Here is a 12,064-nt window from a genome sequence, read left to right on the forward strand (position 1 = left end):
ATGTAGAGAGTATAGTCTGCATCTTAGAATATTGAATAAATTAATGCCTTGTAGAAGAAAAATACTTGGTTGAGACAGTTTAGCCAACTATTGTCTGCTATATTTTTTCCACAAAATCTAACCTTACTCCATCTACTTCTTCAAGACTCTCCTAAAACATCTACTTGGGTTTGCCAACTCCAAGGACTAAGATTACTTCAAAGTAATCATGTCTTAAACAGTAAATTGCTATAAAATTAACATGTGCAAATCTGCCTTTTTGTGTGAAGCTTTGCAGATCATGTTTTCAAATAACTCTCTGCAATCGCAGAAGGTCTTGTGACTTTCATAGAAAGTAAATACTTAACATTGCAAAAAACTTTTTTTCCCAAAGCAGAAGCTTCTTTCCTTGGTGTCCTTGAATACAGACCATCAGCAACCTCTTATATACTGTGAGGGCGGCATGCTGGATGAAGCGTGCAGTGGTAACTGTGCTCATGAGCTAAGGCACAGTCACACAGGGAATGTCAAGGTGGGCTTACAGTCTCTTGATAAAAAGACCTGGTGAGAGGCAGTAGGAAGCCTCATCCCAGAGGAGCAGATGCCTGTGCCAAGGGTCCGTTTGGTATGAGTGCAATGTGACAGCATTCAAGAGCTGGGTGAACGTGGATTGGGAGGAATTCGGGCAGACTTGTAATGTTTCCTGGCCAATGCACCAGCGCCCAACGTGGGGCTTGAAGGGTTCGAGATAATGACAGGTTTGATTGGAATGTGCTAGATCAAATTTATAGCTGTTATTGCTGTTTAGCTTGTAATTGGCAGGCTCCTGTGCTTGCATGGGGCTTGCGTGCCTCACTGTGTATTAGAGTCCAGCGCTCGTTAGAGGCTGATTTTTGCTTTCGCTGCTTGCTGTACTGCTGTAGTGCTTATCTGTGTAGTATCTCACTGTGCTGTGCCTGGGAACATTTTGATAACAGCAATGGCGATGTGCCTGGGCTGGCAGATGGCCAGGGTGTCGCTGCTGTTTCTGTGCTGCTGTAGTGGACAGGCTGGAACGCCAGTGTGAACTCGAGTCGAAGGGACTGTGACCTGTGGATGAGCCCACACAGGAGCAGGACATCCCGAAGCGTCTGTGATCATTGATAAGTCCACGCCACAGCACGTATATCTGGAAGCATCTCTGGCCGTGGTTATGTCTGTGCCATAGCAGGTATACCTCTGAATGCATTGTAGCCCAAGGAGAAGTCCATGCTGGAGGAGGTACACGCCGAAGCATCTGTGGCTGTGGATAAGTCCACGCTGCAGCAGGTGCACCTTGAAGCATCCGTGGCTGTGCATGAGGTCATGCTGGAGCACCTCAAAGCGCGGGGCCATGGATGAGCCCATGACAGGGCAGGTACACCCCTGGAGGGATGGCAGCCATGGGTAAGGCCATGTTGGAATAGGTTTACTTCTGAAGGGGTTGTAGCTGTGCGTAAGGCCACGCTGGAACAGGTACATCTCTGAAGGCATTGTGGCCCATGGATAAGGGCACGCTGGAGCAGGTCCACCCCTAAGGGACTGCAGTCTGTGGATGAGTCCAAGCCGGAGCAGGGGCTAGAGGAGGAGTTCATTGCAATGTTAAACCTGATGGTCTGGTCCATAGGGAGGGTCCAGGGGTGGAGATTTTAATGGAAATACCTTTAAATTTAAATTTAAAAACCCATGATTTGAGTTGCATGTTATAGGAATCACTATAGCAGAAACCACCTGAACCAGTGGAGGACAAGCCTTACAAGAAGCAGTGCAAGTGCAGCAGTGACCTGACCTGAGCTGGCTTTGGTGCCCAGTAACTCCACACAACACACCACCTCTCCTGTCCTGAGTGACCACCATAAGAGATGGAGCCCAAAGTCATGGACTAAATGAACTCAATGGACTTTTTGTGGGCATTTTATGGATATTGCACAAGGGTGGTCCATAGACTAAGAGAATGATATCTGTGTATTGTATCAAAGGATGGGAAGGAGGGTAGTGGTTAATGAGGTTCTATTGGATAGTGTGGGACCTGAGCATGATGTAAATGGTATGGAATAAGGGCTGAAGAATGTGCTGGTTTTGGCTGGGATAGAATTATTTTCTTCATAGCAGCTAGCATGGGGCTGTGTTTTGGATTCGTGGTGAAAACAGTGTTGATAACGCAGGGCTGTTTTGGTTCCTGCTGAGCAGTGCTTACCCAGAGCCAAGGGCTGTTCTGCTCCTCACCCCACCCCACCAGCGAGGAGGCTGGGGGGGCACAAGGAGTTGGAGGGGACACAGCCGGGACAGCTGACCCCGACTGACCCGAGGGATATCCCAGACCATAGGACGTCATGCTCAGCACACAAAGCTGGGGGAAAAAGAAGGAAGGGGGAGACGTTGGGAGTGACGGCGTTTGTCTTCCCAAGTCACCGTTAGGCGTGATGGAGCCCTGCTGTCCTGGAGATGGCTGAACACCTGCCTGCCCATGGGGAGTGGGGAATGGATTCCTTGGTTTGCTTTGCTTGCATGCGTGGGTTTTGCTTTACCTATTAAACTGTCTTTATCTCAGCCCACGAGTTTTCTCACTTTTACCCTTCTAATTCTCTCCCCCATCCCACCAAGGGGGAGTGAGTGAGCGGCTGCATGAGGCTTAGTTACTGGCTGGGCTTAAACCACAACAGGCGGAGAGGGGGCTGTTCACAAGGCAGGGGGTGGGTGGTGGTGCAGTGACATGCCCCAGGACACAGTCCCCAGCACTGACTGGGGAGCTTGCCCCTGGCTCACCAGAGGCTTCTGCTTAGACAGAGCTTCACAGGGATGGTGGCGTGACCCTGGTGAGATGCTAGCTTACTGCTCTGTGGGGGGAGAACCAGAAGAGCAAAAGCAAGAAAAGTTGTGGGTCATGATAATGATGGTTTAGTTAGTGAACGAAAGAGGAAAAAAAACCAAACGTACAAAGACAATCACTCACCACCTGCTACAAGCAGATAGCTGATGCCCAGCCAGTCTCTGAACAAGAGCTACTTTGGAAAGACTACACCCCCACTTTTTATTGCTGAGCATGACCTTATGTGCTAAGGAGTATCGCTCTGATCAATTCGAGTCAGCTGTCCTACCTTTCCCCTGCCCCAGTCTCTTCCTTACCTCCAGCCTACTTGCTGGGGGGAGGAGAGTGAGACGCTGAGGCGGCCTTGACCGTGTGCAGACACTGTTCAGCAATAGCTAAAACATTGGTGTGTTATCAACGCTGTTTGGTCACAAATCTGAAGCACAGCATCACACAGGCTGCTGTGAGGCAACTCCATCCCAGTCAGACCTAGTACGGGGGGCTGCAGCTTCGGAGGCTGGGGGCTGCGGGGACCACCCTGCAGAGCTGGCGCCCTTGGTTGCCAGATACGTGCAGTGGTGAGGAGTAGTTGCCAATCTAAGGAGCTTGAGGAGGAGTCCGGCAGACTGTGCAGTACCAGGGAAAATGAAAATGAGTTTCACAGGGTCTTCCCAGAGACCCTGTGGAAGTGAGAGCCCATACTGCACAGAAGGAGGGGCAGCTAGAGATTGTGGTCAGGTGTAAGGAAATGGAGGGTTTCCCGTGGTGGGTCAGGCTGGAAGCTTGAGACTTCTAGCAACAGGAGGACAGCTCCTTCTCCACCTGCAGATCTACAACTGGAATATAGGCTCCATGCCCTGGTAGCAGATGAGGGGGAGAAAGGCTTATCTGGGGAAGCCCCACAGTTGGCCACGCCTGAACCACACAGCTGCACCACGGGGAGAAAGTGGTGGATGAGAGCAGTGGGTGACTCCTTGCTGTGAGGGATGGAGGACCCCAGCTGCCTGACTGGGGCTGCCTGACTTTCTGTGTTTTTTACTTGCTGGGGGCTTGGATCCAACGTGTTGCAAGGACACTGCCGAGGCTTGCCCATCCCTCAGCCTACTACCCCCAACTGCTTATCCACGTGAGCACCAATGATACTGCCCTCCCTGTGAAGCAGCGTTGGGTGTGTGGAACTCTTGTATGGGCTGGGGAATGGTCTGGGTCGGAGCTTGTACGTCAGGATCAGAAGAGAAGCCAGTGAGGGTGACACCTTGATGGGAGCATGTTACAGACCACCCCATCGGCATAAAGAAGTGGACGAAGCCTTTTGGTACAACCCAGGGAAGTCTCTGTGTCACAAAGCTTGGTTATCATGGGGGACTGCTGCCCCTGGGAAGGACGAGCCCTGGGCACCTGCAGAGACCAGGAGTGCCCGGCTGGGGAGCAGCTCCATGGGGAAGCCCTGGGGCCCTGCTGGGCAGCGAGCTGCGCTGGCCCTGGCAGCAACGAGGGCCGACAGCATCCTGGAGCGGAGCCCTTAGATCAAGGAGACCGATTATCCACCATCACTTGGCACTTGATAGACTACACCTAGGAGACAATGCCCAGTCTTGCCCCCATGCCTCTTGCAGGGAAGGTGTCGGTAAACGGGACCAAGTTTGCTGGATGCCGCCCAGGACGGTTGGAGCTTGAGACCTGTGAGGGGAGATGGCTTCAGGGCGGACACCCAACCAGAGCCCCCGGTGCCTGTGGGGAGGTGCCTGAGAAGACGGGCCCAGGCTCCTCACAGCGGCCGTGTGGCAGGAGGGCAGTAGGCGACAGGCAGCTGTTGACACGCAAGAGCATCAGGCTGGGCGTAAGAAAACCCCGTGAAACCAGCCGAGCCCTGGAGCGGGCCTCGACCTCGGGACGGGACCCAGCCCTGGGCACCCAGACCCGACCCCACAGCCGACCGCGGGCCGAGCAGAGGGCGAGCGGCCGCCGCCCCGCGGGCGCCTTCCCGCCGCTGCACCGGGGGCGTCGCCGGCGCCGAGCTGTAGGCGGCGCTGTGGCGGGCGGCCGCACCGCACCGCGCCTGCGCCGGCCGGCGGGGGGGCGGGCGGAAGAGCCGCCGCTTCCTGCGCGGGCAGCCGGAGCAGTTCACCTGCCGGCATGGCGGGAGGGTTCCTGCTGGAGATCAGGCGGGGGACGCAGAGCGCCTTGCTGGTTATCCGGTAGTGCGGGGGCGCTGCCTGCCTTCCGCCGCTCGGGAGGCGCAGGGCGCGGCGCTGGGGCGGCGGGTCTGGCTTTCCGCGTCCTTAGCCTTAAACGGCGGGGGGGGGGCGGGACGGGTTTGTGTCCCGGCGAACCCCCCCCCCCCCCCCCTTTCCCTTCTTGTGCGACTCGGAAAAGCCTGAGTTACTGTGCAAATAAACGCTTCCCGAGAACGGTGGTTTATTTCTCTCGATCGCTCCTCACCCCCGCGGGGGACCCCGGTTTAACCGCGTGGGTCCCGGGGCGCGGCTCGGGCCGCGGGGGAGTGTCTCCCCGCCCCGAGGCCGGGCTTGCGTTGCCCGAGCCGCCAGCCGGGCTCCGGTGCCTCGGCGCTGAGCCCCTTCCCGCCCGCTTTCAGCCAGCCGGTCCCAACACCTCCGTTCTGAGGTAAGCCCGTTCTCCTTTGCCTCCCCAGCGAGGCGGACCCGCCGAGCTCGCCGCTGGACGTGTGGGTGGCCGCGGACCGTGTGGAAGCGAGAGGCGGCGGCAGCTGCCAGGCGGCGGCGCTGCCGGCAGGGGTCAGCCTGGCCCCGTCCTCCTGCCGCGGCCTGCGCCGCCTCCCCGGCGACGGCCTGCACCTGCGCATGCGCCTGCGCCGCCCGCCGCCGAGCGCCGGTAAGGCTGGGCCGGCGCCGCCGCCTCAGCGCTGGGCGGGAGCGGGGGGAGCTTGGCCCGTTGCTTAAAAAAAAAAAAAAAAAAAAAAAGGGAGCTTCGCTTAGGGTGCCCTCAAGACTTACTGGTTTAAGTGGCGTGCAGAGAGAGGCTGTAAAGCGTCGATTCGGCAGCACACGCACAAAAAAAACCCCAAACCAGCTGGAGTTTTCGCGGTTTGCGTTGTGCGTGTGCCGTCGCTAACGGGCTCGCTTTAGCTCTGAATCGAAGATTTAAACAGGAAATGGCAACATTTAATAAAATTGTCAGCTTTAAAGTGCAAAAAGTGGGGTAGTGAAAGGGAAACGCGGTTGCCGGGTCAGTGCAGGAGTTTGAGAACTGCTCTCGGTTCCTACCCCGTGCTTTCCCGCGTTACTTCAAAACTGTTTGCTTTCCCTCCTGTTCCGTGTTCGGTAGCTGAAAATGCAGTAGTACGACTCACCCAGGCTATCGTGCTAAGGCTGTCACCGACCACTTAAATCATAAAAGGATTGTGATTCTGTGTTGGGGCTCGTTCTCGCAGCCTCAGTTTGCAGAGGTTAATGTTGCGGGTAACATCTGCAAAGTTATCTGCTTTATTTCCATGATGCTAATTCAGGTCTAGGATGTGACTGCATAAATAGGAAGCATGGTGGTATAGCTGGTGCCTTCTTTCATTCTAGCACTCAAGCTCAATATGTTTAGACTCGTTTAATAGGATGTGACACAGAAAGATATATTAAATAACACAAAATGGTCATTCTGTGGTTTTAAAGTAGAAATGACCGATAAAGTATGTGATGTACAATAATGGTCTCAGCACCAGAAACACAGTGGAATGCTCTGTTGATTTTATGGTACGCTGAGGTTGCTTCTGTACGTTAATCCGTAATTATGCATGTGCTCTGACAATTCAATTATACAAAAATTATTTAGTGTGTCTTATTAATGAGGCACGCTTCAAAAGATCAAAGGTGAAGTTTTAAAGATTTACCTTTGAAAGTCATACCTTTGAAAAACGAGTATGTGAACCAGATGGTAATCGACGTATATATTAACCTTAGTTAGCCTTAAATGTTTTATGTTAGTATGCAAAACTAGTTGTCTCTTATATGAAATTCTGGAACCTTTTAAAGTACTTTTCACTTGTGGTTGCAACCTAAATCTTAAATACTGAATGCCGATGCTGAGAATATACTTTGATTCTTAAGTTTGAGAAAGTGGGCAATGCAGAACATATTCATACATAGAGCTAGGCTTACAGTTTTACTTTTCTTCCACCTAATGTTATTTGATAATACCTGGAGGCTTTTATAGCTCCTTTTTTAATTTTGAAAAGTTGTCTGAGCTGGCTTTTGTAAGACCATTTTTGCTTTGCTGGCCTGCAGAGGGTATTGCTCACTATCTATTCCTTGAATGGAACCACAGTGCCTGGTATCTTACCTGCCTGAAAATTTAAAACTAGTTTGTTAGATTCTTACCTTTTTTTGGTTTGAGGTGTTTGGGAGGATATTTCTGTACAAGTGACTGAAAGTGTTACACAGTTTTGAAGATCAATATGTTGTCTTCTATCTATAGACTTGGTTTTTACTTTGAGGGAAAGCCTGAAACCCCAGAAGAATTACGTGTTTTACTGTCAATCCTGTGGTGACATCATAGTAAAAGACCGGTGAGTACTGCAGTGTCTTGTATTTATATCAATAAATGCCACAGTGATTCTTATTCATGTTATTTTGTGTACTTAGAGAGACAGCTAAAAGGTATTTATTTTGAAATTGATAGATGAGAACACTTTTGAAGCACTGCGGATGACTAAAAGCAAAATTACCTGAAACAGTTTTTCACTGTTTATTCATTTACTTCTTGATTTCATTCTGGCTGTAAAGTAGAAGTACCTTACAAAGGGAGTTTGGTGCATTGCCTGGGAAACTGGGAAATCTCGATTCTTTTCCTGCCTGTCTGCTATGCTTTGAGTGAGACATTTTCTTTTGTAGCTGGACTTCCCTTACGTGTAAAATTTCTGCTTTGAGATCTATGCTTTTTGTTCGTACAGAATCTCTTTGCACTCATCATAATAGCTTCTGGATTTGCTGTACAAACAAAAAGCTGTAACATTTTGGCCTGGAAATATTGCAGATGTTCATAGTTTTCACTGATTTAAAAAATACTCAGTCTATTAGTAGCTGACATCTTTGCTGTGTTGAAGGGAATAAAACTGAAAATTTGAGCCTACGCTTCTTTCTTCCTCTGCACTTCAGGGATCGTCTTCAGTTCTGCTCAGTCTCTTTAAATTCCCTTCAGTCATCGTGCTGTAGTTGCAGAGTGGCTGCTCAGAATGGGGATGTTGACCACAGCTCCCTTGTATCTGTTAAGCAAAGCCAACCTCCACATAGTTCAGGGGTGCTGAATTTGGGAAACAGAGGAGCTGTTTCTTAGCTGTGTGACTTGGCCTTATCTCTGTTCCTTACAAAGTCTGCAGAGTGAATAAGAATTTTAATAAAAAGCTGCTGGATTTTCTGGCTCTTCTGATGAACAACTTTGACAGCTTCAGCTGGATATATAAGAATTGTTAGAGATGCACTTGCAGCATTTTATGATCTGTGTCACTCCTAATACTCAAAATGGTAATACAAATGTGGTATATTCTGTAAACTCCAGTTACTTTCTTGTCATACGTATGGATTTACGGCTGGCTTGAATGTAGCTGAATGAGGACTTCCTGGCTTTCTCTTCTGAAATGTCTCATCAGAAAGTCTAGTAATAACTCTTATTTTGATACATTTGTAGAGTAATGAAACTTCTAACTTCTAGTCAGTAACATCTGCTTTCAAAAGATATTGCACTTTTATGTATTTTCGTCTCTGAGAGGGTGCTTTCCTGAATTTCAGCACATCAAATTCATATGTATAGAGTTTACATCTTTTGGTTCTGCATCCTATAATGTGACGCAGTCAGAATTTTTGAGAAAGGAAAAAGAAGGCGTGTTCATGGCTCTTTGCTTGGCATTTCTTCTTGCAGGGAACCTCTGAGCCCCTTGAATGTTATCACTAAAAAAACATTGATTAAGACAAGGGTAGTAGAGTGGTACTGCCAGTTTATCCAACACCTTCTGTTCCAGCACTTCCAAAAGGAAGACAGTAGCATAGTCAGTACTTTTAGCTACAGAATTTGTGTGTTGATTTCTCCAGGGAGAGTCTGTGTGACAGTGGCAGCACAGGCAGTGGGATCGAAGGGAAGTTACAGAACTGTGTGAGAGGGAAATTATTAAAGGGTGAATTACTAGGAAAGGGTCTGTAATAAGAAAAAACGGAGATCTAGACAATGATACCTTTGAGAAGAAATTGAAATAAATGGGATTTAGTTTAGATAAGGCTGTGGGGAAGACATAAGACTTTTCTAATATGTGAGAAGTTGCTGCAAAGAAGGTGGCAGCAGGAACAAGGAAGTCTTCAGTTGAAGCAAGAGGAATTTAGGTTAAAATGAAAAAAACAAATCCAAACCGATTCTAAAGCTTATTTTTTACTGTTAGAGACTGCACAGGAAGCCATCATTTTAAAGACTAGATCAGAGAAATATGTTAGGAATGGTTTAAATGTCAGTGATCCTTCCTTCATGCAAGAAAATGGACTCTACATTTTCTGAAATGCCCTGTCTTAGTCTGTTTCCTTCCATGAATCTGGTAGCTCTTCAGAGGTTGGGGTTATGCTCTCTGATTCTTGTCCATTACCCTCACATTACCCGCATTAGAGGAATTGATTCAATTTTTTTTTTCTTCTTCCATGATTTAAGAGCTGCAAAGAATTTGGGATACTTTCTTTTTTCTTTCTCTCCTTCCAGTTAGGCTAAGTGTAGCTTATATATAAAATAATTCTTTAAGGCTTTATTCGTGTCATGAAGAAATTTTTAAAGGTTTGTAGTGAGTTGAGCCTGGCTGGACACCTGCTGCCCACCCAAGCCACTTTATCACTCCCCCTCCTCAGCTGGACAGGGGAGAGAAAATATAACGAAAGGCTTGTGGGTCGAGATAAGGGCAGGGAGACATCACTCAACCAATTACCATCATGGGTAAAACAGACTTGACTTGGGGAAATGGTTGAATTTATTACCAATCAAATCGGAGTAGGGTAATGAGAAGTAAAACCAAATCCTAAAACACCTTCCCCCCACCCCTCCCTTCTTCCTGGGCTTAAGTTTACTCCCGATTTTCACTACCTCCTCCCCACCAGTGGCACAGGGGTATAGGGAATGGGGGTTGCGGTCAGTTCATCACACGTTGTCTCTGCCACTTCTTCCTCCTCGGGGGCAGGGCTCCTCACTCGTCCCCTGCTCCAGTGTGGGGTCCCTCCCACGGGAGACAGTCCTCCACGAACTTCTCCAATATGGGTCCTTTCCATGGGCTGCAGTTCTTCATGAACTGCTCCAGCGTGGGTCCCTTCCCCGGGCTGCAGTCCTTCAGGCACAGACTGCTCCAGCGTGGGTCCCCCGCGGGGTCACAAGTCCTGCCAGCAAACCTGCTCCAGCGTGGGCTCCTCTCTCCACGGGGCCACAGGTCCTGCCAGGAGCCTGCTCCAGCGTGGGCTTCCCACGGGGTCACAGCCTCCTTCGGGCATCCCCCTGCTCCGGCGTGGGGTCCTCCCCGGGCTGCAGGTGGAGATCTGCTCCCCCGTGGACCTCCCTGGGCTGCAGGGGGACAGCCTGCCTCACCATGGTCTTCATCACCACGGGCTGCAGGGGAATCTCTGCTCCGGCGCCTGGAGCACCTCCTGCCCTCCTTCTGCACTGACCTGGGGGTCTGCAGGGCTGGTGCTCTCACATCTTCTCACTCCTCTCTCTGGCTGAAGCTCCTGCTGTGCAGGGTTTTTTTCCCCTTCTTAAATCTGCTCTCCCAGAGGCACTACCCCCGTCACTGATGGGCTCGGCCTTGGCCAGCGGCGGGTCCGTCCTGAAGCCGGCTGGCATTGGCTCTGTCGGACATGGGGGAAGTTTCTAGCAGCTTCTCACGAAGCCACCCCTGTAGCCCACCCCCCACTACCAAAACGTTGCCATGCAAACCCAATACAAGGCTGAATGTCCTGAAAAATAAATTTCATAAATTGACTATTAAGCAATAAACCTTTTCCTTAGTCCAAACATTAAGAATTTGTACTACAAAAGTATGCTATTGAAAAACCAATGGCAAGGGAAATCTTCTAATTACGCATTTCCTACATAAATAGCTTTAAGCATGACAAATAACTGTCAAGCTGGGTTGTCCAAAATTTTTTTAGTAAGTAAATAAGGAAGTCTGCTGTTAAAGAAATTCAGTTGGATCTCTCTTCCTTCTCTTTTTCTCTGATGGAACAGAAGGGTTATATGTTTAACAGTCTAACATCCATTTTACTTATAGTTTTCAGAACTTTTAATACCTAGGATGATATTACTTAGTTCTTGGATATTAGTTAATAATGATGTCAGAGATTATTTTTCTTAGTCCAGTCTTACAAGGATCTCTATGGTCAAATACCTTAGCATGGAAGCTCACCTAAGAATTACATCCTTATGGCAGGACTCTTTTAGACTAGTGCCTAACTTCTATCTTTTTTTAAATTAATTACGTAGGTTTCCTCTGTTTGGACACAGAGAACTATCTCCAGAAGGAGAAAGTTTCTCTTAAATGTCCTAGCCTAAGAGTTGGTTGTTGCTCTGTGACTGTGAAGGTAGCCTAGGTGTCTGTCTGAAAAGTAGAAACTCAGTTGTTATTAGGAGCAAGTTTGGGGAGATAAGTCCCCCTGTTAGCTAGGTTTTATCACGGTATTTAGCAGCCTCAAGTTAGTCAGTACCCAGTAAACTTCAAGTTTCTTTTTGTTTGTTTGTTTTTTCTGGAAAGCTACATTTTTATTAGTGTTACATTTTTCCAGTTCTAGTGATCCAGAATATGGCTTACCACCTATGAATGGCAAAAGCCTAAAATATAGTGGAAATGCTATATTTTCTGTATAGCTCAAAGTTAGGAGGAGTCTGTTAAGGAAATTCCTACCGGTTGGAGCAACTGCTTTTGTTCCAGACTGTGAGTGTAAAGAAAGGGTAATGTAGTGAAACTGGACAGCATTAATCTGCAGTTTAGGGTAATCTCTGTCTTTTTTTCCACCTGTATGTAACACTTGAAAAAACATTGCTGAGCAATACCAGCTTTTTGTTGCTGTAAAGAGCAATACATAGGAAAGACGACTTCTTTTTTTCAGTGTGAGTCCAGGCATTGGAACTAATTGTACAAAGCTGATGAATAATCAGTCATTAGGCCAACACCAGAATTAAAGTCCCACCACGGCAGAACTGTGGTTTTATCTCGGGCAATATTTAAGACCACAGAGAGTGAAGATATTGATGGGTAGTGGGGAGAGGTAATCTTAG

At 48.8% G+C, this 12,064-nt stretch overlaps 1 protein-coding gene across 14 annotated transcripts in view; it reads left to right on the plus strand.

Moving 5' to 3' along the window:
- Positions 1–273: 273 nt before the first annotated feature.
- UBE3D (ubiquitin protein ligase E3D) overlaps positions 274–12,064 on the plus strand; it is a 109,369-nt gene continuing 97,578 nt past the window's right edge. For 12 of the 14 annotated variants that reach the window (XR_005930947.1, XR_005930948.1, XR_003921337.2 and 9 more), the window contains exons 1-3: positions 4,878–5,004; positions 5,460–5,659; positions 7,253–7,343. Coding sequence is in view for 10 of the 14 variants with exons in the window: in XM_030000035.2 (XP_029855895.1) it covers positions 4,943–5,004; positions 5,460–5,659; positions 7,253–7,343 (353 nt within the window). In the remaining 4 variants the exon portion in view is untranslated. Of the gene's footprint in view, positions 738–4,876; positions 5,005–5,459; positions 5,660–7,252; positions 7,344–12,064 lie in introns of those variants that run through there. The other 2 variants (XM_030000025.2, XM_030000067.2) reach the window with 2 other exon arrangements.

Source organism: Aquila chrysaetos, chromosome 2 (genome assembly GCF_900496995.4).
Source record: "Aquila chrysaetos chrysaetos chromosome 2, bAquChr1.4, whole genome shotgun sequence".
NCBI classification, from domain to species: domain Eukaryota; kingdom Metazoa; phylum Chordata; class Aves; order Accipitriformes; family Accipitridae; genus Aquila; species Aquila chrysaetos.